Source organism: Lethenteron reissneri, unplaced genomic scaffold, assembly GCF_015708825.2.
Source record: "Lethenteron reissneri isolate LAM-NWPU_2019-01 unplaced genomic scaffold, ASM1570882v1 scaffold_1640, whole genome shotgun sequence".
Classification (NCBI taxonomy): Eukaryota; Metazoa; Chordata; class Hyperoartia; order Petromyzontiformes; family Petromyzontidae; genus Lethenteron; species Lethenteron reissneri.
This window is the reverse complement of record NW_026891378.1, coordinates 2579106-2604905: the sequence shown is the minus strand read 5'-3', so window position 1 is coordinate 2604905 and position 25800 is coordinate 2579106. Positions and strand designations below refer to the sequence as shown.

At 47.4% G+C, this 25800-nt stretch overlaps 1 protein-coding gene and 2 non-coding genes across 3 annotated transcripts in view; all 3 read right to left on the bottom strand.

Annotated features, from left to right (window-relative positions):
- Positions 1 to 25800, bottom strand: part of LOC133339074 (E3 ubiquitin/ISG15 ligase TRIM25-like) — a 65890-nt gene that overhangs the window by 25160 nt on the left and 14930 nt on the right. Inside the window, exons 3-4 of the mRNA XM_061547196.1 lie at positions 7619 to 7714; positions 3298 to 3402 (exon numbers count right to left, since the gene is read on the bottom strand). Of these exons, the coding sequence (XP_061403180.1) occupies positions 3298 to 3402; positions 7619 to 7714 (201 nt within the window). The remainder of the gene's footprint in view (positions 1 to 3297; positions 3403 to 7618; positions 7715 to 25800) is intronic.
- Positions 712 to 783, bottom strand: TRNAA-AGC (transfer RNA alanine (anticodon AGC)). The gene has a single exon. It is a non-coding gene; the product is annotated as a tRNA-Ala (tRNA).
- Positions 3751 to 3822, bottom strand: TRNAA-UGC (transfer RNA alanine (anticodon UGC)). The gene has a single exon. It is a non-coding gene; the product is annotated as a tRNA-Ala (tRNA).

Sequence of the window (25800 nt, the reverse complement as noted above, 5' to 3'; positions counted from 1 at the left end):
CGTCTGTGACATTCTCATTATGAAAGACAAAAGGGTTTATGCTTTGTTTACCTTTGCATGAAGCAAAGGGAAACCTGTAATTTGCCTTCATCAAGTAAATCCTCAATGAGTCTCATTTCAATTAAATATTGAATTGGGATGATAGGTCAATTCCTCTTTAAATAAGTGTTTTGAATGTGAGAAGAAACCCACCACAGATGTATAAATGAAAAAAGTGGATCATGAACCCACTTGCTTTGCTATACTGCCACCTGGCCAACCCACAGCCGAACTGGTTTCAGTATTATGGTGTACAACTGTCTGTGTGATCCACCAAATCTGCCACCAGAGTATTGCAACACGTTCCTTCGGAGTGGGCAGGTGGGAACTTGGTTGGACAGCGCATTTGTGCGATCCGTGTCACGCGGCGCAAGCTGCGTGGGGCGGCGCGTCACGTGGTGCTGAGCCTGCCCGAAGCGCTCTATGAAATACAAATCGAGGGCGTGGCTATGCACGACAGACAGACAAATAATCCCTGGTGGGCAGTGTGGAACTGTTGTTCCTACCTGCATTATGTGAACTCTTATCGACTACAACTTTGATTGTAGTGCTGTTCATTGCTGACCCTATGCCATGTTGGTCTTCTGGATCTGTGCTCAGCAACCAAAACGAATGAAAACAAGCCACGCATATTCCTTCGAGTAAATTGTCCACTGGCAAAATATCACCTCGTGGAGATGCCGGGGATTGAACCCGGGGCCTCACACATGCTAAGCGTGCACTCTACCACTGATCTACATCCCTATGGTGGTTCTATCTGGGCGAAGTTCTACCTTGGTACGGGGTGAAACTTCGTCATCAGCTTCTTCCTCTCCCTTTTCACCCCACTCACTCTCCTGTTGGCCCTGGGCCCTGAACCCATAGATTATGCACAGAGTCCAAGCAAAATAATTTTTTTTGAAACAAAAAAAAATATCAAGAATACATGTGGATGGATCCTATAATGCTTTCCCAATTTATTTATTCTGGGAAATATTACTGGTAGGTTACACCAGCCCACAGGGGATTATTGTGTCCGTCCGTCCATCGTGCATCCAAAAATGGGAGGGGTGGGGCTGGGTGGAGAGGGTGGGGAGGGGAGGGTGGCGAGGGTGGGGCTTGATGGGGGGTGGGGAAGGATGGGGAGGGGCTGGTCACCCCGTGGTGCCCTGATAAAACTCAACATTTAACCTACTCACGCCGGCTTGTGCCCGCCCTCACAGTCGGCCATATTTGCGAAATACACCACGCCACCATTGACCCTGGCCATTGACCGAGCAACCCAACGTTCCTACCAGCTCCCTCCGCAGGAATGTGTTAAATTCAGAAATAAAAAAAAGTGTTTTGGATACTTTTAAGCACTTGTTTTCATCTCCAAATTTTTTTATAAACCATTTGATAACTGTGTGCATCGCTAGTTATACAAATAGCAAGTTCCTGAAATCAACATCCGAAGGTATCGTTCATTTAGGGTAATATTAACGAAAGTTAATGTGCACCCCTATTACAGGGACATTGACACAGCCAATTGATTTTGGAAATCAACCTTTGTTGGAAACAAATTAACTAAACCCAGGGCCTCACACATGCAAAGCGTGTGCTCTACCACACTGGGTCAGTCTGAACCCAGTAACGTGACCTCGTTGTGTAAGGGGGCTATCGGGGTCATGGTTTGAGTTGAAGACTCTACTCGGAAATCTCGCAGATCTGTTCCTTTTCCCGGTTGTTAGATAGCAGCACTTGGAAGCAAGCATTACCTGGGTGACTTCTGAAAACCATGAAAGTTCAAGTTCAAGTGCAAGTTCATTTATTAGGTATAGGCCTGTGAGCCATTCGGCTCTTGAACCGGGTGCAACCGCAACAAAAAAAACCAAAAACATGAACAAGAAACATCTTATAGTGACTATGTGCAAACAGAAAATCCAAGAAAAGACAGCAAAATATTGCAGAAAAAGCACCGTACACCAACACTGTGTGCAAAAATCCCAGTGGGATACAAGTCAAACAACAACAACCACAAGACAACTTAGATTAAGGCCATCAGTCTAATTCTCTGTACTACAACAAACAAACATGTCCAAACCAAAAACCCTTTTCGAAAATCACCAAAATAAACCCATAAAAGCAATGAAACAGTGGTCATAGGAACTGTGACCGAATTTTCACAATAAACGACGTAAACAACATGTACTACCAAACTCTGCAGCCATAGCTGGCTGCATGAGTCACTCCACAACAGTAGGAGCATCAGTCAGAGTATCAACATTTTTCAATGCACCTTTAAGATCAGCACACTAAATCAAAACACAGATCATACTTTGCAGCGATCATCCGGAGCAAAACATTGTATTTTAGGCCACTAAATTGCAGTGGCAGCTTGGGGTGTACAACTCCTCTCCAGCAGTTTTGAGTGAAGATCTCATAGGTAGTGATTCAAGTTGCAGTTTATTGCCAATAGCATTCCAGACCATGGGGGCATCAATAGCAAAGGCCCTTCCTCCAGTATTTGTACGGCAATAAGGAATGTGAAGCTGGTAAATGAGCGAAGACCTTAGGTCAAATTTGTTCTTTGAAACAGAAAGTGACATCTCATCCACATTAGGGGTCATCAAAGAACACACGGCTAGATGAATATGGCCCAGTGGCCTAATGGATAAGTCACCAGCTTATGGTAGTTGGGGGATTGCGGGTTTGAGTCCCATCTGTGTCTTTAGTGTTTTGTTAAAAATTCAACGATAATATTTCTTCTTCAAATCACAATTTGATTTCCCATTCAATTACCTAGGCATAATTTACCTCGACTCTTTTCAAGAAAATTTCCCAAGTATCCTGATATAATTCCACTCGTTGAGTTCTCCTTCAGTGATGAAGACTCCAGACTGATTTTCGTCTCACTCACTCCATTCGACCACCACTCGGCAGGTCACAACACTTTTCTATCGGCTTCTTCCACGCACTGCTCGAATTTGGAAGTCCATGCGACGATTTCAAGTCTAATAATCTTTCTAATTTCCATAAATGTTAACTGTTATCGACAACTTTGGTTGTCGTGCTGTTCATTGCTGACCGTATGCCATGTTGGTCTTCTGGATCTGTGCTCAGCAACCACAACAAATGAAAACAAGCAGGCGTTTTTTGTCCAGGCCACGCATATTCCTTTGAGTAAAATTAGCCACTGACAAAACATCACCTCGTGGAGATGCCGGGGATTGAAATGGGGGCCTCACACATGCGAAGCGTGCACTCTACCACTGAGCTACATCCCCATTCTGGTTCTACCTGGGTGCAGTTCCACCTCGGTACGGGGTGAAACTTCGTCATCAGCTTCTTCCTCTCCCTTGTCACCCCACTCACTCTGCTGTTGGCCCTGGGCCCTGTACACATCTTTGAAACAAAAAGAAATAACAAGAATACATGTGGATGGATACTATAATGCTTTCCCAATTTATTTATTCTTGTAAATGTTTTATTCGGAAATAAAAAAGTGCATTGGATACTTCTAAGCACTTTTTTTCATCTCCAAATGTTTAAGTAAACAATTTGATCACTGTGTGCATCGGTAGTTATACAAACAGCAAGTTCCGAAAATCAAGACAAATTCATCCAAAGGTATCGTTCATATAGGGTAATATTTACGAGAGTTCACGTGCACCCCGATTACAGGGACATGGACACAGGCAATTAATTTTGGAAATCAACCTTTGTTGGAAACATAAATTAAAGCTTCCAACATGGAGATGCCGGGGATTGAACCCGGGCCCTCACACATGCAAAGCGTGCTTTCTCCCACTGAGCTACATCCCCACCACGCTGGCAGCCAGGCAGGTAGCCAACCCCCTTAACTATCGGCCCCTCCCCTTACCCCCCCTCCCTTAGGCCCCTCCCCCCACCCCCATTCCCTTAGGCCCCTCCCCTCCTCCCTTAGGCCCCTCCCCTGACCACCCCCCCATATCTTTAGGCCCCTCCCCTGACGCCACCTCCCTTAGGCCCCTCCACTGACCTCCCCCCTTCCTTAGGCCCCTCCCCTGATCCTCCTCCCTTAGGCACCTCCCCTCTCCGTACCCAGCAGTAGCTTTCCACCAATCAAAGAGCTGTGTATATTATATATTTATTCATGCACGACAGACAGACAGACAAAATATCCCTGGTGGGCAGTGTGGAACATTGTTCCTACCTGTATAAGAGGTGTGTACCACTGTTGTATGTGTTGGGATTATGAAATTTTGATGAAAATAATAAAAATTAATAATTTTCCGAAAATTGCGCAAATCGCATTAATTATGGTGGTGTGTGTATTGATATGCATAAATTATGATAATGCGTGTAATTATATGCATAAATTATGATAATCGTAGTAATTTATGCGGATGCTTGCGGTTATGTTATTGTGTGCAGTTGTGATAATTAGGCTTGGTTTCGTTTATCCAGGGTTATATCAATCAGGATAACACGATTATCATCGATTAAACATTTTCTGATTATCTTAGTGTGTTTGTTATTTTTAGGTCTCCAGGTTCAGATCTCATCACAGGATACAGTTATCAAGAATAAGATAGTTTTGCATGGACTTGGAAAGAAGCACTCGAACAGTTGGTGTTAAGCAATTTTAATTCTAAACAAGCACATGACACTCTAGTATGGGAAAGCGAGTATACGTCAATAAATTCATGGGCAATCTTATGCAATTAACGAAATTGAATGACTAAAAATACTTCTTCATTGGCGAAATTATGCAGTTAACGAAAATGAATGACTAAACATTTCTTATTCATGTAACTCGACGGCAGCAACTGCTTTGCACGATCAGTTGATATTGAACGCACCACCTCGAAATGGCAACCTTTTTTGAAACGCAAAGATCACTTTTTGAAAGTCTTATTCGTGTGCGTGCTGTGTGTGCGTTGTCCTCTCGTAATATTAATTGTGTCGTTAGCTTGTGTGGTGTAGGAGGATACAAACAGCGGCCAGGTGTTCCTCTCGATTGGGCGTGGCCGCCGCAAGCTCCTGCTGCTCCCTCGCTCGGACGCGTCTCTGCTTGTGCTCTCTCTTTTCTCCACTGCTGGATGACGAGTTGGCACGACGCTCGGTGACGCCCGGTGACGTCCGAGTCGTGCTGCTCTTGCGCTCTCTCTCCCTCTGCTGGATGACGAGTTGGCACGACGCTCGGTGACGCCCGGTGACGTCCGAGTCGTGCTGCTCTTGCGCTCTCTCTCTACTGCTAGATGACGAGTTGGCACGACGCTCGGTGACGCCCGGTGACGTCTTGTCTGTTTACATTGGTCTTTGGTAGGTGTGCCCTCAAACACACGGCGCATTTGATGGTGCTGTCCTCTTCCTCACAGCCGTTTGACCAGGCTTTCTCCACTGCTGGATGACGAGTTGGCACGACGCTCGGTGACGCCCGGTGACGTCTTGTCTGTTTACACTGGTCTTTGGTAGGTGTGCCCTCAAACACACGGCGCATTTGATGGTGCTGTCCTCTTCCTCACAGCCGTTTGACCAGGCTTTCTCCACTGCTGGATGACGAGTTGGCACGACGCTCGGTGACGCCCGGTGACGTCTTGTCTGTTTACACTGGTCTTTGGTAGGTGTGCCCTCAAACACACGGCGCATTCGATGGTGCTGTCCTCTTCCTCACAGCCGTTTGACCAGGCTTTCTCCACTGCTGGATGACGAGTTGGCACGACGCTCGGTGACGCCCGGTGACGTCTTGTCTGTTTACACTGGTCTTTGGTAGGTGTGCCCTCAAACACACGGCGCATTCGATGGTGCTGTCCTCTTCCTCACAGCCGTTTGACCAGGCTTTCTCCACTGCTTCGCGCTCTCTGCTTTGCACACTTGGTCGACGCTTGGCGATCTCCGCCCTTTTACAGGTTGATTGCTTGTCGTCACTCGTCACTCTCTCTGCTCCGTGCTTCCCTTGTTCATGCAGCTGCCAGCTTCACTCGCACTTAACTTCCTTCTGCGAGAAGCGACTCCGGCTATCGGCATCGGTGTCTCCACCAGCCGGAGCACGGCTGAAACCCAGCCCCGACCCAGGTTGAACTCAGACTTCTGCGACTCGAACGACTCCTCCTCGTTCCATCACTTCTCGAGGCACAACCGCCCCAGCTCTCTTGCGAGCCCCCGTCGCAACGCTGCGTCGCAAGCCGAGTTGCGAGACTGAGCGCGACTCGAACAGACTGCTCTCAGACTGTCACTTTAACGATGTCTCGTCGTTCCATCTCTCCTCGAGGCACGACTGCCACAGCTCCCTTGCGTGCCCCGTCGCAACGCTGAGCTCGACTCGGACTAGACTGCTCGTTCGCTGTGTGTGTGCCTAACTTAAAACGTGACTCCCTTCTCTCTGCATTCCTTGCGAGCGGGCAACCAAAAAAAAAACACAAACAGAGCGAGAAGAAGCAGACACCGGCGCGATCCCTCCTCGTGACCTTTTCCTAACCCTCCAAGCATTCCTGGGCCATCTGTTTGTGCTGCGGGGAGACAAAGGCGGCCGTGCTTAACTCAAACACGCGAGCACCCACTCCTCTCTCCGCGTCTCTTGCGAGAGAAAACAACCAATGTCAGCACAAACCCCCCCCTTTGTGACCTTTTTGCTCCCTCCTTGCTTGTCAGACCCCGCTGGAAGACAAAGGTGGCTGAGGAGATGTTTGCAATACATTTATGTGGTCCTGTGTGTTACATTTATTCTTGAATTATATTTTATGAGTTCCTTCGGTCTTAGTATCGTGGTTATCATTCGTCTATGTTTAATGAATATTCGTAATGCTCGTCACATTATTATTTTGGGGCTTCGCCCAGTTTAGTTCTCCAGAGATTGGTGTTTTATTCTGAGTTAATTTTTTTATGTCCTGAGGTTAAGTACATGCACTTAAGCTTTCTGGAATTCGTACTCTTTAGTTTTTCGGAAGGTCGTGTAGATAGGAAACATATACTTCTAAATAATATGTATGCGGTGAATATAAGGGAATTACTAATAATAATATTATTGTTTGTTGGTTAATTATCTATGTTAAGTTTCTACTTTTCGGTAAGGAAAACGTTAAGAAAACGCGAGTTTCAACCGTTGTTTGCTCTGCACCTTATCTGTACATCTCCAGATGTCTTTGGGAGGTTAGTCCATACATCTTTTGTCCATCTGGATGTCTATGACCTCTCTGTCACTGACTTCTTACCAGTTTATTGGCCGTTTCACAGATTCCTGGTGTGTTTGTAGTGGGTTGTTTTCATTATTTAATTAAAAGGTATATATAGATATAATAAAAAGAGAAATAGTTTTTTTTCTTAATTATTCTTAATATTAATAACGGAAAACAGGGCATAGATCCAACACCACCTCATCTGGCCAATATTGCTAACGGATGTTGAAGTGGTAAGTTGTATGGAGATATGGGAATTTTTAATTCCCACCACTGAATCAATTCCTTATTGGAGATGAGAGCCACCTTTTTGCTCGTCTGTTCATTGAGGCACATTGACCGGTGTCTTTAGTCCCACGGTGTGTTCAAAGCCAATGGAAGTCCACGTTAATAAATTGAGTTTACCTCCATTACAAACCCTATTCAGGGTGGAGTGACAGGGTCCGGCCCAGATGCGGTACCTGTACGTCCCTCCGAGCGGCCTCCATCTTCTTCACGAACTCCTCCGCCTTCCTCCTCTTCTCCTCCACCGCCTGCGTCTCCTCTCCCACTTGTTTCTGTGAGAGACATCACCAGGGGAGACTCCACTCACTCTCCGAGCGTCCCCTCTCACCCCCACTCCACTTGGATCCCTCCACAGTGACTGTCCCAGCTCCAAGCAGCAGCGGCCCCATGCAGTCATGGTGGCCGGGGGAGAGAGCGCTGCACGGAACTGATTTCACGAGGAGCTCAAACGCCTCCTGGAGCTCACGGAGCTCGAGTCCAGGACCCACTCACTCTGCACTCCAGAGGTTCACTTCACGTGCATTCAGTACCATTGGAGATTCACTGTCATGGTACTGGTATTTCCCCCCCTTAATTTGACATGGTAAACTTGCTGATAAAATGTGCATATTCTTAGTTAAGATTACATTTTAAGATTGTGTGTGATTTGAATATATTTATTCTTGAAATAAAATGAAAATCCAGCCTTTTTGTCAACCACTGCTGGAGAGAGCCTACCCACTCTGTATCCATCATGGGGATTGTTTTGCCATGAACTTCCAACCACGTCATCACTTTACAGCAACTCCTTCTGCAAGTTCCCAATGGATTAATATTCACTCAGGGTCCAAGCACTAAATAACGCCTGCAGCATTGCCTTCAATGTAGCCCTGAATGCTCGTTTGTCAAAACGCCAGGAAGTTGGATATACAAGCACCTCAGTAATAACTACTGCAGTAAGCAGTTATTACTCTAATCTCAGTAGCTACTACTGAAGAGTCAATTGATACTACTATAGAGTCAGCAAATACTACTGTAGAGTTGGTAGAAACAACTGTAGACTAAGTAGATACTACCATAGAGTCAATATATACTATTATAGAGTCAATAGTGATTTCTGTAGAGTCAGTAGTTATTACTGTAAAGTCGAAAGATACTACTGTCGAGTCAATAAATACCACTATAGATTCAGCAGATACTACTATAGTCATTATATACGATTGTAGAATCAGGAGTTCTACTATAGAGTCGATAGATACTACTATAGAGTCGTTAGATAATACTATAGAGTCTGTAGATACTACAGCCTCTATATATACGTCTATAGATTCAGTAGATACTGCTATAGAGTCAGCAGATACTGCTATATAGTTAGTAGTTACTACTAACGTCAGTGGATACTACTATAGAGTCAAGAGATACTACTATAGATTCAGCAGATACAATTATAGTAATTAAATACTACTGTAGAGTCAATAGTTACTTCTATAGTCGGTTGATACTACGACACTGTTGGTAGTTATTACTATAGAGTCATACTACTGTAATAAAAGGACTCGAACACTTCTCTCTGTCTTCGTGTCTTTATTCAGGTTCACGTCTTTACCCACACGGCACTCTGTTATAACTCCTGTATTTGTAGCCCCCGGCTATTCACTGCTATTATAGCTTCCTCTCCCCTCTGACTCTCTGTTTCATCTACTGTAACCTCTGTTGTATATGTTGGGTATGAAAATTTGTTATGTTGTATGCGTGCGTGGGTGAAATTATTATGTTGTATATGTGGGTTATGAATATTCAGTGGAAATAATAATAATTAAATGAAATTTGGCCAAATGTGTAATTATCCGGAAATATGTTAATTTATGTAATTACGCACATTTTAATTATGCCAATTCGAGAGGTAATCGTATTAATTATGCGAGTGGGTGTAATTATGATAATGCAAGTCGTTATGATAACCAGACCCCGGTTCACCCCGTTATCGCTTTAACATTTACTGAGTATGTATTAGTGTGTTTATTAAGGTCACCAAGTTCAAATCTCAACGCAGAAGCAGATCTTATGCATAGATTTCAGGAAAGAATCACACAACCACTTCTGTATTGATCAATTTATTACTAATTCAACCTTAACTATGATATAGTATGCGAACTCTCAATCCCGGAACGTCAATACGGCATCAATACAGTATCATCAACGATTGTCTGATTTCACTTTGACAACGGCACATGGATCCCGCATAACGCGATGGTTGTTAGTGAGAGAGAGAGTCGTTAAAACATGCAAATACTATGCTAAGAAAACCTTAACGTTAATGAATGATTATACTCAATATTGTTCACGCAGTACCGCACTCCTTATTGATCATACGCAACCCTTATCACGTTGTTAACACCTTGGGTCACGGAACAGTTGAATATTCTGTAGAGGATGCGAGTACGTGCGGCGATTATGACTGAAAGATACTTGAAAGATTATACGGCGATAAAAAAAAAATACAATCAAAAACAGTTATTATTCTTAAAGGCACCAATCTCAACAGATACATCGGCAGGTTATCTGACAACAGAACGGCTCGGAGTAAGGGCCTGCGACGGTGCTCCTTTTCCGAAGCTCGTTATCTTATACCAAGTTTACTAATTGGGGACCAGATCACCTGATAAGGATCCGGTGGGCCACCACTCCCCACGTGAGCGTGGCTCGGCGGAAGGAGGTGCCAAGAATCAGTTCGTATTGATGGATCTGTTGGGAATTTATGCGATTAAGAGTACAGCCCACTAAATATTAAAGATAAAAATTAAGAATACTCTTATAAACGACGGAGGGCCATCACTCGGTCTCGTTGTGATGCTTTCCAGCCACGGATGGCTTATGGGTTCGAGTGTTTTTGAGTGGTAAGAGTTGTCTTGAATAGTCAGTGTTCGGAGTCGATTCTTTAGGTCAAACAGACGCCTGGTGGTCGTGTGGTGAGGGGGCGGTGCGCGTCATACGTATCAGTCGATCCCGTGGCGAATTGGTTCGGATGGCTGTTGATACGCTGTCGCAGTTCGGAACCCGGTCGGTAGGTGGCGCCCACAACTCGCTCGTAGCGTGCAGCTCTAGGTTGTCGCCGAAGCGCGATGCTCACCACTCCGGTGGCAGCAGAGACCCCCGATTCGGCAGAGGTTGACGAGCTGAAGATGAGTCGAGCCGACCCGCTGGTCGCAGCTCGCTCCTGAGTCGACCCTCCCGGTCGAGCTCGCTCCTGGGTCGACCCGCTGGTCGCCCTCGCTCCTGAGTCGACCCTCTGGTCGCACTCCTGAGTGGACCCGCTGGTCGCACTCCTGAGTGGACCCACTCTGGTCGCACTCGTTCCTGAGTCGACCCTCCCGTCGCACTGGTTTCCAATGCTCAGGATCCTTTACTTTATGCCGAAAATTCCCCCTGGATCCCGCCCACAAGGCGGGGCTTCTTCCGATTTTTGCTGTGTCAGGATCTGTCCGTAGGCAGGTGTGTCCATGTGTCTGTCCGTATGTCCGTGTGTCCTTGTGTGCATCACTGACGGTATATTCGTTGTCACACTCCCTCCATAAACCCACGAGCAAACAATCAGATGTTACAAATTGCCTCGAGGTCGTCTCTCTGTCTGGGTGCAATATTATCTCTTGTCTGGCCTTCTTCATGAACCCAAAACACAGACGTTACAAATGTCTCATAGGCGTCTTTGTTCGTGTTGCACAACCTGGAGGGAGGGGCAACACTCTCTCCGACCCGGCGCACAAAGAAATGGTTAAAAAGTTTTAAGTTAACATTTGTCCCTTACTATTTCACAGTTATGATTCTGTATGTAACCTAAGGTCTGTCGTTTCCCATCGTGGTTCCCGACCCAAGTGTAGGTGTTTCCCCGAGCGTACACACACTCCTATCCCGCGCTGCGGGAATACAAAGACGGCCGGGATCTCCCTTTCTCTCCGACCCTGGGTTTAACATTGTTTTTTTTTATTATGTATTTATATTCGACCTGGTGGTGATTCATCCCGTTATCCTGGCTTTTCCATAAGTTTTACTTTTGTCTTTTCATGCATATACTTATTACTATAAATTTATTTCCGATATCTTAGGTTAAGGGGTAAGTTTCTTGATCCTAGGAATTCGTATTCCTTGGTGCCTGCATGGTTATATAAGCGGAATATAGTTTACGGTGAATAGCGTTAACATTGATGTTATGTGCGATATTATGTATTGTGATGTCTTTAACTTAACTTGTTTGTCAGGGCTTTACTGACACGAAGTTGCATTCCATAGCCCGCAGTCTTTGCCCCACCCTATCTCTGCTCGCCGTTGTTGTTGCCTGCCGTTAATTCAAGGCCTCATTAATTTCCATCACTCCTGAGTAGGTGAGGGCGGTTGAACCTTGGAGTCAGTTCTGGTTTTTGTCTGCCTGCTTCTTCTTGTGTCCCCTGACCCCGGGAGTTATTATTCTACTTTATGGCCTGTCGAAGCCCCACTCGCTGTTGCTGGGCTGGTGTTGTTCCCGGCTTTTTGCTTACGTTTGCAGTTCGCCGTGCTCTTGATTTCCTTCCCTCTTCAACCTTATATTGACTATTCGCTCCTGTCTGGGTGCGATTCAATTTTGACTTAGGAAGGTTCTGATTGTCATATGCTTCGGGTCGAATTGTATAGAAAGTATTGAAGTATGGAAATAACATTTCATATTGACTTAATAATGGTGATGGTTCAGTAGGCGTAACTTGTGGCCTGGTTTAATTGGAGTGGGTGTGAATATCAAACTTTAGCCTACCCTGTTGTTAAATTCCGACTTTAACGTTACTTTAATAGCAATACAGAATAATTGAGCTTTTTGTCTTAACTAGGCGAACGCGAACTTCTGGTGACCCCCGCACTGTCTCTGCCTCCCCCCCCTGTGCACACAGCCTTGAGCTGACCCACTTAATTTAATTCTTGGCCTTCTTGGGTTTATCTATGTTTCCTCAGCTGCAGGAGAACAAGGCGTGCTTCTACCTCCCTTTCTGTGTGCACGTGTTCTAATTAGCTCGGAATCCCTAACACACAATCAGTGATGATTCCTGGCTTTCTGTGGTTATGACTTAGACAAAGGCCCTCTGCTTCCTTTCACTGCCTTTGCCTTGAAGCAAGGTTGCAATTCTGTCATCCTAGCCCTCCTCTCGTTCATTACTTAACAACACCTGGTGTTTTGCAGTTTGGTGCGCTTTGGTGTGTTTCACTCATTAAAAAAAAACAAGTAAAAAGATAATATATAAAAATCATCAAATATTATTAATCTCAATTATGGAAGAAGGGTTAGGATACAACATTCCGCCCTTTTAAAAATGACCAGTGGTCAAATGGCCACGGGTTATTTTTAAAAAAAATGTATACCCTTCTTCCATCATGAACCATCGATTGTCCTCAAGTTTTGCTGCTATTCCTTACAACGCGCGCGTACGTGTCACAACTTAACAGGTTATATGTGACAAGAGAGAGGAAAAAAAGAAAAAGAAAAACAATTCTAAAGGAAGGTAAAACGATAAGGGAGGGAAAAATTATTCTATTGACTACGTGTTATAGGAGATATCGTTAAAAAGATAGTTTCTACGGTTACTCTTGGGTGGCATCATCAGGCCTTGGCTCCCTTCTAGCTTGGCAAGGTACGTTAGCAGGAGCGTGAGCAGGAGGGCTGCCATTCCCTGGAAAACATGTTACATATTATTGTAGTGTGATAAGCCCATTAGTTTAGTTCCCCCCCCTTTTCCACCTTTATTCCTCATCTCGCTCCACCAGCACAGGGTACGGTTTGATTTGGTTGATGTGCACCCACTTGTATTGCTGCTCTCTTCCGGTCTTTGTGATTTTTAGCTGATATACGACTGGGGACATTTTGTCAACAACCTCGTGTGGTCCTGTCCAGGAAGGCAGGAATTTCCTGCACTTCTGTTTCCTTTTCTCGTAATTGAGGTACCACACCTGGTCTCCTAGCTGGTATTCTGCGTGGCTGTCTTTTCGGTCATAGTATGCTTTGCTCCCCTGAGCCTCTACTTGCAACTGGTCCCTGACCATAGCGAATGTGCTCTGTAGGTGACTATTGAGTCCCGTCAGGCATTCAGTTGGCGTCATTGCCGTCGGGGTCTCGTCCTCCGCTGGGACATATAACAGGTGTACTGGGAGGGTCATTAGCCTCCCTGTCATGATCTCGAAGGGTGTCCTGCCTGTAGCTCGGTTGGGTGTGGCTCGCATGGCCATCAAGACTAGGGGTAGTTTCGTATCCCAGTCGCGGCCCGTGGTAGACACATATTTCTTTAGGAGGCTCACGATGGTCCTGTTGGCTCTTTCCACCTGTCCTGAGGATTGTGGATGGTATGCGACATGTAATTGTCTTTTTACTCCCAACATCTTCCACACTTCTGTGATGACCTCGGCTGTGAAGTGGCTTCCTTTGTCTGAATCGATCGTTGACGGTAGGCCCCATCTACTGAATATTTGGTTAATCAGTAGTATAGCGGTTGTTTCCGCGGTGTTGTTGGGTGCTGGTAAACACTCTGTCCATTTAGAGAATGCACAGGTCACAGTTGGCATGTACTTGTTCCCTTTGGTTGATCGGTTGACAGGTCCTATCCAGTCGATCTGTAGGTTGGACCAGGGATAATCTGCTCCCCTCCTCTGTAGGGGTGCCCTATGCTGTGAGGTCGTTGGCTGGTACTTACAACACACGAGACAGTTGGACACATGTTTGTGTATGTCTTCCCCCATTTTTGGCCAGTAGGCCACCTGTCGCAGCATCTGTCCCGTATTCACCTCGCATCGGTGGCCGCTGCACGGTTCATTGTGGGCGTGTTGTAACATTATTTCTCGATATTGAGAGGGGACTACCCATCTAGGTCGACCGTCTTTTCCGTTTGTGTATACCAGTAGCCCTTTTCGCATTGAGAACCTTTTGATTTGGCTATGCATGATCTCGAGCTCTTTGTTGTCATTCAAGTTGTCAGTAGTGATTGGTTTTCCTGCTGGATCTTGGATATGATCGGCGAGTGTCTTTAGTGTTTCGTTCTCTTGTTGCATTCTGATCAGGTCTTCGGATGGCTGGGCACTGTTCAATTGGGCTCTGGTTCCAGCTTCTGCCGGGTTCTTCCCACTTCTTGTGACCAGTCTTATCACGGCGATGTCTTGGTTCGTCGACTCTTGTTGTCCGTCTCTGTCGGTTTGGTCTTCTAGCTTCCACGGGGTGCCTTCCAGGCTTCCCACTTTTGCTATAGCATCTGCTTGGTCGTTCCCAGTTTTCTCTTGACCAGGTATCTTGGAGTGTCCTTTGACTTTCTTCCAAAATATCTTCATATCCTTGTTCTGAACCATCTTATCTATGGCCTCGAATAGTTCTCGATGGCGAATTGGTTTATTCCTATGGTTCTTCATCTCGTTTTTTTTCCATATGGGTAGGTGGTGCAGGAAGCTGTGCTGTACGTAGTTGGAATCAGTGCACACCACCATGGTCCGTATTTGGTTATCGGATGCCATCTGGACAGCGATGTGTACCCCGACCAACTCTGCACACTGGTTTGACTTTGGTCCCAGCTGAAATCCCTCTTGAATCCCTGCGAGTGGGCCAGTTTCCCAAATGACTCCTGACCCAGCGTGAAGCTTGTTCTCCTTCATCTTGGAGCATCCATCGATGTATACCACTGGTAGGTCGGCACATGTCTCCTTCCTGAAGGGCAGGTACCTGTTGTCCTCCGGAGGTATCTTTCCGTCCTCTGCTTCCATGCTGTCAAAGGTACAATCATGTAAATCGGCAAGACCTTGGGCCATTGGACTTTTCTTGTTCTTTGCGTATTTCACTGTGATTGGTAGGCCTTGGAGTGTCAGTGCCCAGCTGGCTATTCGGCTGCTGGTTACGCGGCCCTCTCGAATCTTCTTACTGTTGAGGTATGCCAAGGATTCATGATTCGTTTCCAGGATGATCCTCTCTCCGTTCAACAAGTTCCGAAAATGTTGTATGGCCCAGATGTTTCCAAATATCGCCTTCTCACACTCGGAGAACTTCATCTCCACTCCCCGGAGGGCTTTGCTGGCATAGGCAATAACTCGTTTCTCTGCTTCCTGTCTCTGGTACAGTACCGAGCTGATACTATGATCTGAGTATGCGGTCTCCAGGTAGTATTCTTTCCCTTTCTCTGGGTATGCTAGGCAGGATGCCTCTGTGATCTGTCGTTTTAATTCTTTTTCTGCGGCTTCCTGTTCCTGTCCCCACTCCCATGGTTCGTCTTTTTGCAGTAGTTTAACTAAGGGTCGAACGATTCCTGCGTAGTCGTCCACGAACTGTCGAAGGTAGTTGCAAATCCCTAAGAAGCTCCGAAGGGTCGTGACTGTGGTGGGCGATTTGAGTGCGAGGAGGGCTTCAAGTCTTTTGGTTTGGGGTAACATTCCCTCAGTGCCGACCTGGAGCCCGAGGTAGTCCACCCTTTTGCGTGCCCACTGTCCTTTTTGTATTGAAATCTTTGCGCCTGCTTCCTTTAACTGCTCGAGGGTGTGCTGGAGGCTCTCGAGGTGTTCTTCCCATGAGGAGTCCTTGACTAGTATGTCGTCGACGTAGACGATGGTGCCTCGCTCTTTTGCGTCGCCCATCGCCTTGTGGAGGAATATGTTGAAGTCTGCGGGTGAGTTCGAGTATCCGAACGGGCAGCGATTCCAAGTATACTGTATTCCGTCGAAGGTGAAGGCCAACTTGTATTGATCGGTTTCTTTTACTGGCATGGTCCAGAAGCCATTTGCTAGGTCCATTGTGGTGAGTACCTTTGCGCCTTTTATTTGGTTGAGACCGTGGTCGATTTCTGCCATTGGCCATCGAGATAGGGGAACTGTTTTATTGAGTTGTCGGTAGTCGATCGTGAGTCTCCATTTTCCCGTGGGTTTTAGTACTGGCCAAATGGGTGAGTTGTAGGTCGAGTTGCATTCCCGGATTATGTTCTTTTTGAGTAGGTTCTCTAGGGTTTCTTGGATCGATTCATAGGCGGCCAGTGGAATCTTGTATTGTTTCACGTATACCGCTGGTGCTCCCTCCAGTGTGGGAATAGATACCACATGTAGGTCGGTTTTGCCACAATCATAGGAGTCTTTGGAGAACAGGGAGTTGTATTTTTGGAGCAGTTGTCGTAGCTCGTCTCGTTGAGTGTCGCTCTCTAGGGCGTCTGCTGCTTCAATTTGTTGTTCTATTTGTTCTTCTATTGTAAGGACTCTTTTCTCTTGGTTTGGATCTAGGGCCTTCGTGGTTTCGGGCGGCTCAATTGAAAGTTCCTTTTGCGTTACTATCGGTTGAGTTGCCTTGGCTTCATCCGAGGGTAATACGCTCTTGCCCTTGTGTTCTCCTTCATCAGTTTGCAGTTCGTCGGTTTGGCCTCCAGGGGGCAGTATATACTCCATGAGGGGACGGTCATTTGGTGATACTGACTCTAAGTCGGCTTCCTTTCGGTCTTCTCTCAGTCTGTTAGTCATTAGCTGAGTGATTCGAATTCCTGCTGGGAGCTCGTCTTCGTTCCTGATTGTCGTTGATAGGTCGTCGAGCTCTTGTGTTATCACTTGGATTCCCGTGGAGTCTCTCATAACGTCTTCATCTTCTGAGTCCCTTTGTTGCTCCGGCATTGACTGTGCCCAAATTTGTCGGGATTCAAGGTTCATAATGGGTTTCAGGCGATTCAGTAGTTCGATCCCAATAATCAGTTCTTTTCCTGGGTATTGTACGACATATAGGGGATGGTTCATGTTGATTTTGTTGAACGTCAACTTCGTCATAACTTTGCCCAATGGTCACATGTGGGTCCCTTCACATCCTGAGTAGGTAAGTTTACTTGGCATCACTTGTAGTGTTTCATTCTTCCTCTGGAGGGCAGTCTGGAGTTCGTCAAATAATTCTCTGGATATCATGGATATTTCTGCTCCAGTATCACAAAGGCCTTGGCTGGTCAGGGTGTCTTGCAGTATTACTTCCACGTGGACTCGTCCGACAGGTCCTACGGGAATCAATTCCCCCAGATGGTACCCTTTTCCCTCTGGTACCACTTCGGTGATTGCTTCGAGGCTTCTTGTCTTCTCTACGTTCACTTGGGCTACCTTTGCTCTGGGTGTGTCCTCCTCCTGTGTGGGTATAGTTGGTATTCTTCCCTTTGCTACTTGCATGGGAGTCTTCATACTCCCTAGGAGCTCTTTTTCCATCCTAATGTGGTGAGCATATCGATTCCTGTTAGCTAACGGTGGTCTATGCTCTATTGTTAGTGGAGGCGGCAGTGGGGGACGATATGGTAACTGGTTTGGTGGGCGTCGGCCTCCGCGGGGTAGGTATGGCCCGTCACTCGCTCTTCCTCCTCCATAATTCCAGCCTCCGCCCTCTTCTGCATTCCATGGTGGTGGCGGTTGTGGGTACCAGGTTCCTCTGGCCTCGTTCCTCCCCCCACGTGGAACGTTATTCAGCGTGTTGTGGACGGGTGTTGATTCTATTGGGTTAGGCGCCCTCTCCTGGGGGAATTCATGTCCACCCCGTGTGGCGCTAATATTATTCCTTGGAGATTCGCTTCCCTCCAGATCGAGGCATTCTTTATCTCTGGTGACGATGTGGGTTTTGGCTATGCCAGTGGTTTTCCGTCCGTTCACCCAGGCCGTGTGGGCCTTGCTTTCAATCTGGCGTAGGGAGGCAGTCTCGGGGTCCAACATCATTCCTACTATTCTCACTATTTCAGGTCTCAATGATTGGAAGAACATCACTTTTAAGACTGTCTTATCTCCCTGGGCATTGTCCACGTCCCCTGCGTAATATGCTTTCTTAAGGCGTAGGAGATAATCTCGTGGGTCTTCGTCTACACGCTGGGTCATCAACTTTGCCGCGTTCAATCCTTCGGATAGTGTGGAGTATTCCCCAAATCTCTTAACTACTGCTCGGCTCAATTGTTTAAAGTCACTCTTCACCCTATTTGGCAGGGAGGCTACCCATGGTCTGGCGGGTTCATGTAGGCTCCTTGATAATAAACATGCCTTTTCTGCTGATTTACCCAGACCCCGGATCTTAGCCTCCTGTTCCACTGTAGCTATGTGAGTGTGTATATCCCTGTTCTTGTTATGTGGATCAAAATAGGGAATTCTCACGAGTGCTTTGTCCATTAGTTTTAGTGTCTTACTGTTAAAAGTGTGTTGTTCGTCATCAGTGGTGTCGGTTCCTGAGGAGTGCTCCCTTGAGCTACCCCTGTATCCACTATCACTGTTGTCATGTGTCCCGTGTCCGTGTCGTGATCTCCCTCTGTCCGAGGATTCGTATCTGTCCCGTTGCTTGTGTCTCTTGTTTTCCTTATGTGGGTCTTGTGATTCGTGCTTGTGGGTTGGTGTGCGTGATCTCCTTGAGCGGTGTCTATGTGGTGAGTGTTTTTGTCCTCGACCTTCATGCTGCCTACTACGTGTGTGGTGCCTGCTAGGTGAGGTGTTGAATTTATGTTTGTCTCGTGCTTCATGGTTATCAGGATTCCTGTCTCTGTGATTTTTGGTGCGGGTGGTTTTGCGTGGGTGATTTTTACATGTCATGCGTCCCTCTGGTGAGCTCTCTCTGGTACCCATGTCGTGTTGGTCATTGTCAGAGGAGTCAGTGTCAGATGAGCCGTCACCATCACGGTGGCTCTGCTTAACATAACTTTTGTAGTGCCTTTTGCACCTGTTACGTGGGTCAACTTGGCTCGGTGATTTCTGCTTATCCCATGGCTCATGCTTGTGTGATGTGCGTCTCTCTGGTGAGCTCCTGTTACGTGTGTCGTGTTGGTCGTGTTTGTGCGAGGTGCGTTTCTCTGGTGAGCTGTCTCTGTCATCTGCATCATGTCGGTCATACTTGCGTAGCGTGCGTCTGCCTGGTGTGCTGTTTATGTCATGTTTCCCGTCTTGCACCAGCTCCGCCCTTTCCCGCTCTATCATTACAGTGTATCCTGATGACTTAGGGTTAATTATTTGTCTCTCTCTAACGTTGGGGTGGTCGGCCTCATGTTTTCCCGTTTGTATTATTATTTCCTCTTCTCTCTCCTCGATTTGCGAGGGTGTTACTTTATCAAAATTGCTTTGCATAGTAGCCATACTCATTGTGGGATCTGGCCCTGGGCTACGTCCACGTGGCTCGGAGTGTGGTAAATTGTTACTCCCGTATGTGTTCTGTGTATCAACGTCTGGGTGTTTCACTGGTGCATTTAGTGCGGATTCTTTCTCTCTCACGAGGGCGTGCAGACGCTCTACCTGCACCATTAAGGACAGTTTCTCTTGTCTCTCCCTTTCAAATTTTTCCTCATTCCATAATCTTTCTCTGTCTGTCTGTGCGAGGAGATACGAGTCTACCCTCGCTATTTCTGCAATTTTTACGTCACGTTTGGCTTTGCCACATTTCATCACGTCCTTAAGTAGTTTCCTTCTATGGGCCTTAACATCTTCTGTATGGCTCCCCTCCCATATATCTCTCTGCTCCGTCTGCTGGCTAGCAGTCCGTCCAGTACGTTTTAACACAAATTCCCGATATTGTTTTTCCATAGATTCCATCTCCTCCTCAGAGGTCCACTCTGTATCAGTGTTATGCGTTGGTGTGTCAAACTCAGAATGTTGTGGATCCTGTGTCATCTCTATTATGTAGTGTGGTTAATAGACTTAAGAGTGTATCTTAATTCTAACATCTCATGTGCGTCGTGAGTTACTCTAGAATTCCCCTTCAGAGCACATATAAACAATTGTATCACAGGATGCGTCAGTTCAACTCGAGCAAATAATCTCAGCCCAGCTGTCTTTGTTATACTCTGCTACTCTGGTACCTCCCTTCAGAGCGCGTTTTGTTTGTATACCCCCGTTTACAATCACAAGGCAACGTTAGTTCACAACACTTTGATTAACACATCAGTGATTCGTTCCTGAATTCATGCATAAACTGTCTGCGAGAGATCCCGGAAGACGAGCCCCCATTATGTTGTATATGTTGGGTATGAAAATTTGTTATGTTGTATGCGTGCGTGGGTGAAATTATTATGTTGTATATGTGGGTTATGAATATTCAGTGGAAATAATAATAATTAAATGAAATTTGGCCAAATGTGTAATTATCCGGAAATATGTTAATTTATGTAATTACGCACATTTTAATTATGCCAATTCGAGAGGTAATCGTATTAATTATGCGAGTGGGTGTAATTATGATAATGCAAGTCGTTATGATAACCAGACCCCGGTTCACCCCGTTATCGCTTTAACATTTACTGAGTATGTATTAGTGTGTTTATTAAGGTCACCAAGTTCAAATCTCAACGCAGAAGCAGATCTTATGCATAGATTTCAGGAAAGAATCACACAACCACTTCTGTATTGATCAATTTATTACTAATTCAACCTTAACTATGATATAGTATGCGAACTCTCAATCCCGGAACGTCAATACGGCATCAATACAGTATCATCAACGATTGTCTGATTTCACTTTGACAACGGCACATGGATCCCGCATAACGCGATGGTTGTTAGTGAGAGAGAGAGTCGTTAAAACATGCAAATACTATGCTAAGAAAACCTTAACGTTAATGAATGATTATACTCAATATTGTTCACGCAGTACCGCACTCCTTATTGATCATACGCAACCCTTATCACGTTGTTAACACCTTGGGTCACGGAACAGTTGAATATTCTGTAGAGGATGCGAGTACGTGCGGCGATTATGACTGAAAGATACTTGAAAGATTATACGGCGATAAAAAAAAATACAATCAAAAACAGTTATTATTCTTAAAGGCACCAATCTCAACAGATACATCGGCAGGTTATCTGACAACAGAACGGCTCGGAGTAAGGGCCTGCGACGGTGCTCCTTTTCCGAAGCTCGTTATCTTATACCAAGTTTACTAATTGGGGACCAGATCACCTGATAAGGATCCGGTGGGCCACCACTCCCCACGTGAGCGTGGCTCGGCGGAAGGAGGTGCCAAGAATCAGTTCGTATTGATGGATCTGTTGGGAATTTATGCGATTAAGAGTACAGCCCACTAAATATTAAAGATAAAAATTAAGAATACTCTTATAAACGACGGAGGGCCATCACTCGGTCTCGTTGTGATGCTTTCCAGCCACGGATGGCTTATGGGTTCGAGTGTTTTTGAGTGGTAAGAGTTGTCTTGAATAGTCAGTGTTCGGAGTCGATTCTTTAGGTCAAACAGACGCCTGGTGGTCGTGTGGTGAGGGGGCGGTGCGCGTCATACGTATCAGTCGATCCCGTGGCGAATTGGTTCGGATGGCTGTTGATACGCTGTCGCAGTTCGGAACCCGGTCGGTAGGTGGCGCCCACAACTCGCTCGTAGCGTGCAGCTCTAGGTTGTCGCCGAAGCGCGATGCTCACCACTCCGGTGGCAGCAGAGACCCCCGATTCGGCAGAGGTTGACGAGCTGAAGATGAGTCGAGCCGACCCGCTGGTCGCAGCTCGCTCCTGAGTCGACCCTCCCGGTCGAGCTCGCTCCTGGGTCGACCCGCTGGTCGCCCTCGCTCCTGAGTCGACCCTCTGGTCGCACTCCTGAGTGGACCCGCTGGTCGCACTCCTGAGTGGACCCACTCTGGTCGCACTCGTTCCTGAGTCGACCCTCCCGTCGCACTGGTTTCCAATGCTCAGGATCCTTTACTTTATGCCGAAAATTCCCCCTGGATCCCGCCCACAAGGCGGGGCTTCTTCCGATTTTTGCTGTGTCAGGATCTGTCCGTAGGCAGGTGTGTCCATGTGTCTGTCCGTATGTCCGTGTGTCCTTGTGTGCATCACTGACGGTATATTCGCTGTCACACTCCCTCCATAAACCCACGAGCAAACAATCAGATGTTACAAATTGCCTCGAGGTCGTCTCTCTGTCTGGGTGCAATATTATCTCTTGTCTGGCCTTCTTCATGAACCCAAAACACAGACGTTACAAATGTCTCATAGGCGTCTTTGTTCGTGTTGCACAACCTGGAGGGAGGGGCAACACTCTCTCCGACCCGGCGCACAAAGAAATGGTTAAAAAGTTTTAAGTTAACATTTGTCCCTTACTATTTCACAGTTATGATTCTGTATGTAACCTAAGGTCTGTCGTTTCCCATCGTGGTTCCCGACCCAAGTGTAGGTGTTTCCCCGAGCGTACACACACTCCTATCCCGCGCTGCGGGAATACAAAGACGGCCGGGATCTCCCTTTCTCTCCGACCCTGGGTTTAACATTGTTTTTTTTTATTATGTATTTATATTCGACCTGGTGGTGATTCATCCCGTTATCCTGGCTTTTCCATAAGTTTTACTTTTGTCTTTTCATGCATATACTTATTACTATAAATTTATTTCCGATATCTTAGGTTAAGGGGTAAGTTTCTTGATCCTAGGAATTCGTATTCCTTGGTGCCTGCATGGTTATATAAGCGGAATATAGTTTACGGTGAATAGCGTTAACATTGATGTTATGTGCGATATTATGTATTGTGATGTCTTTAACTTAACTTGTTTGTCAGGGCTTTACTGACACGAAGTTGCATTCCATAGCCCGCAGTCTTTGCCCCACCATATCTCTGCTCGCCGTTGTTGTTGCCTGCCGTTAATTCAAGGCCTCATTAATTTCCGTCACTCCTGAGTAGGTGAGGGCGGTTGAACCTTGGAGTCAGTTCTGGTTTTTGTCTGCCTGCTTCTTCTTGTGTCCCCTGACCCCGGGAGTTATTATTCTACTTTATGGCCTGTCGAAGCCCCACTCGCTGTTGCTGGGCTGGTGTTGTTCCCGGCTTTTTGCTTACGTTTGCAGTTCGCCGTGCTCTTGATTTCCTTCCCTCTTCAACCTTATATTGACTATTCGCTCCTGTCTGGGTGCGATTCAATTTTGACTTAGGAAGGTTCTGATTGTCATATGCTTCGGGTCGAATTGTATAGAAAGTATTGAAGTATGGAAATAACATTTCATATTGACTTAATAATGGTGATGGTTCAGTAGGCGTAACTTGTGGCCTGGTTTAATTGGAGTGGGTGTGAATATCAAACTTTAGCCTACCCTGTTGTTAAATTCCGACTTTAACGTTACTTTAATAGCAATACAGAATTGAGCTTTTTGTCTTAACTAGGCGAACGCGAACTTCTGGTGACCCCCGCACTGTCTCTGCCTCCCCCCCCCCTGTGCACACAGCCTTGAGCTGACCCACTTAATTTAATTCTTGGCCTTCTTGGGTTTATCTATGTTTCCTCAGCTGCAGGAGAACAAGGCGTGCTTCTACCTCCCTTTCTGTGTGCACGTGTTCTAATTAGCTCGGAATCCCTAACACACAATCAGTGATGATTCCTGGCTTTCTGTGGTTATGACTTAGACAAAGGCCCTCTGCTTCCTTTCACTGCCTTTGCCTTGAAGCAAGGTTGCAATTCTGTCATCCTAGCCCTCCTCTCGTTCATTACTTAACAACACCTGGTGTTTTGCAGTTTGGTGCGCTTTGGTGTGTTTCACTCATTAAAAAAAAACAAGTAAAAAGATAATATATAAAAATCATCAAATATTATTAATCTCAATTATGGAAGAAGGGTTAGGATACAACACCTCCTCCCTGCAGACTCGCTGCTACCCCTATGCAGACTCCCGCTGCTACCCCTATGTGCAGACCCTCTGGCTGTCACTGTATGCAGACCCGCTGCCCACCCTCTCTGTGCAGCCCCGCTGCTGACTGCAGCCTCCTCGCTGCTTCGGGTCGGTCACCGCTGGCCAACGGTGCCGATCCTCGCTCCCCCCGTGTTCGTGGCGATCTCGCCACACCCCGCTTCGCCCTTCGTGGCCTTCCTCTGTTCCTGGTTCCCCGTCACTCCCCTTGCTCTTCCGGTTCCCCTCCTTCTATACTCAACCCCTCTGCCCTCCACGTGACCTAACTCCTCCCCCCCTGACGGCGCCTCAGAAGGGCCGTTTACAACCGCATTACATCACCCTCCCCCCTAAAGAAAATCCAGCCGACCTCGGCTGAATTGCAACCTGAAAAGCAATGCGGGTGTAAAGGGCCAACACGCAAAAAGACACGAAGCATTGAAGAACATTATAACAATAACACAACACAACACAATCTAACGAAACGTGAGGGATTTCGAGCGAGTACGGGTAGCCGGGCCGTCCCGGACGGTCGGCGGCCCACCCGCCGAGCGGGAACGTGGAAGGGTTTTAGGGGCGACGGGCGCAAGTTCTTCCGTCGCCATTGGAGGCCCGCCACTGTCCCGCTCGCGTCCAGAAACATCCCGTACTCGCGTCCGCGGAGGGATAGGAAGAGCTGCAGGTCCCGTGGGTTCTGCGGCTCCGGTCGGCGTCCCACAAGCGGAAGGTCCTCCTCCCTGCGCTGTCACGGCCGGATTGTCTGTGCCGGAGGGTCTTTCTTTGGGACGTCCGCGATCGAGGCCTCCTGCTGGGGCGGCCCCGGAACCCGGGCCCAGCAGTCCCTGGCATAGTGGCCCCGACGGCCGCAGCGGAAACAGTCGACGTCGGGTCGGCGCGCAGCAGGCACCCCGTCCCGACGTGGCCGCGCCGGCGGCGGAGCCCGCAGCCCCGGCCCGCTTCGAGCCGGCCACGGAGTGGAGGCGGCCGACAGCTCCTTTGGGCCGGTCGCATCCGGCACGTACACGGCCTTTGTAGGGTCCCACCCTACGGCCCCCCCCATCGACGACAGGACCGCCCGTCCACGCCGTGACTTGTTTCCAGCGGCGGAGATTGAACTGGGCGTCCAAACACTTGGCCGCGGTCCGGGACGTGAGTTTCTCGTGACCGCACGCCGGCATAGGAATGCCCAGATCCCGGGATAACTCCAACATCTTCCCCAAGATGAGAGGTTCCAGCAGGTCAGGCTCCGTCTCCGGGTAAGCGGCCATCGCGAGTTCCAGCACGGCGCCCCTGTACGCTACAGGCGACTCCTCCGGTGCGCGTTGCCGCTGCACGAAGCGGCGATGGGCGTCATCCGGTGGCTCGTACGCGTCCGCCATTTCGTCGAACACTCCACGCAATGTTTTCTTCTTCGCAGCTTTTATAGAGCGAAAAAAACGAACAGACTCATCGTCAAGGAGAGTCGGAAGCACCTCCAGCGCCTCGGCGTCCGTCCACCTTGCCGTTCGTACCGCCGCCAAAAATCGACAAGCGAACGCACTCCAATCGCCCCCGATGGAGAACTCCTTAACAGTTGTAAGGTGACGACTGCGGCTCCTTGGCCTGCTTCCGTCCGTCACCGACTCTTCCGGCGGCAAGTTCAGCAAGGCGTCGCAACGCGGTGTCGCCAAGATGGCGGACGATCCTCGTGGCGGCCCCAAAATGGCGGCTTCCCGCCTTCCGTGGTGCGCCACGCCCAAGATGGCGTCTTCACGCCGCGTGGCCGATGGCGGCGCC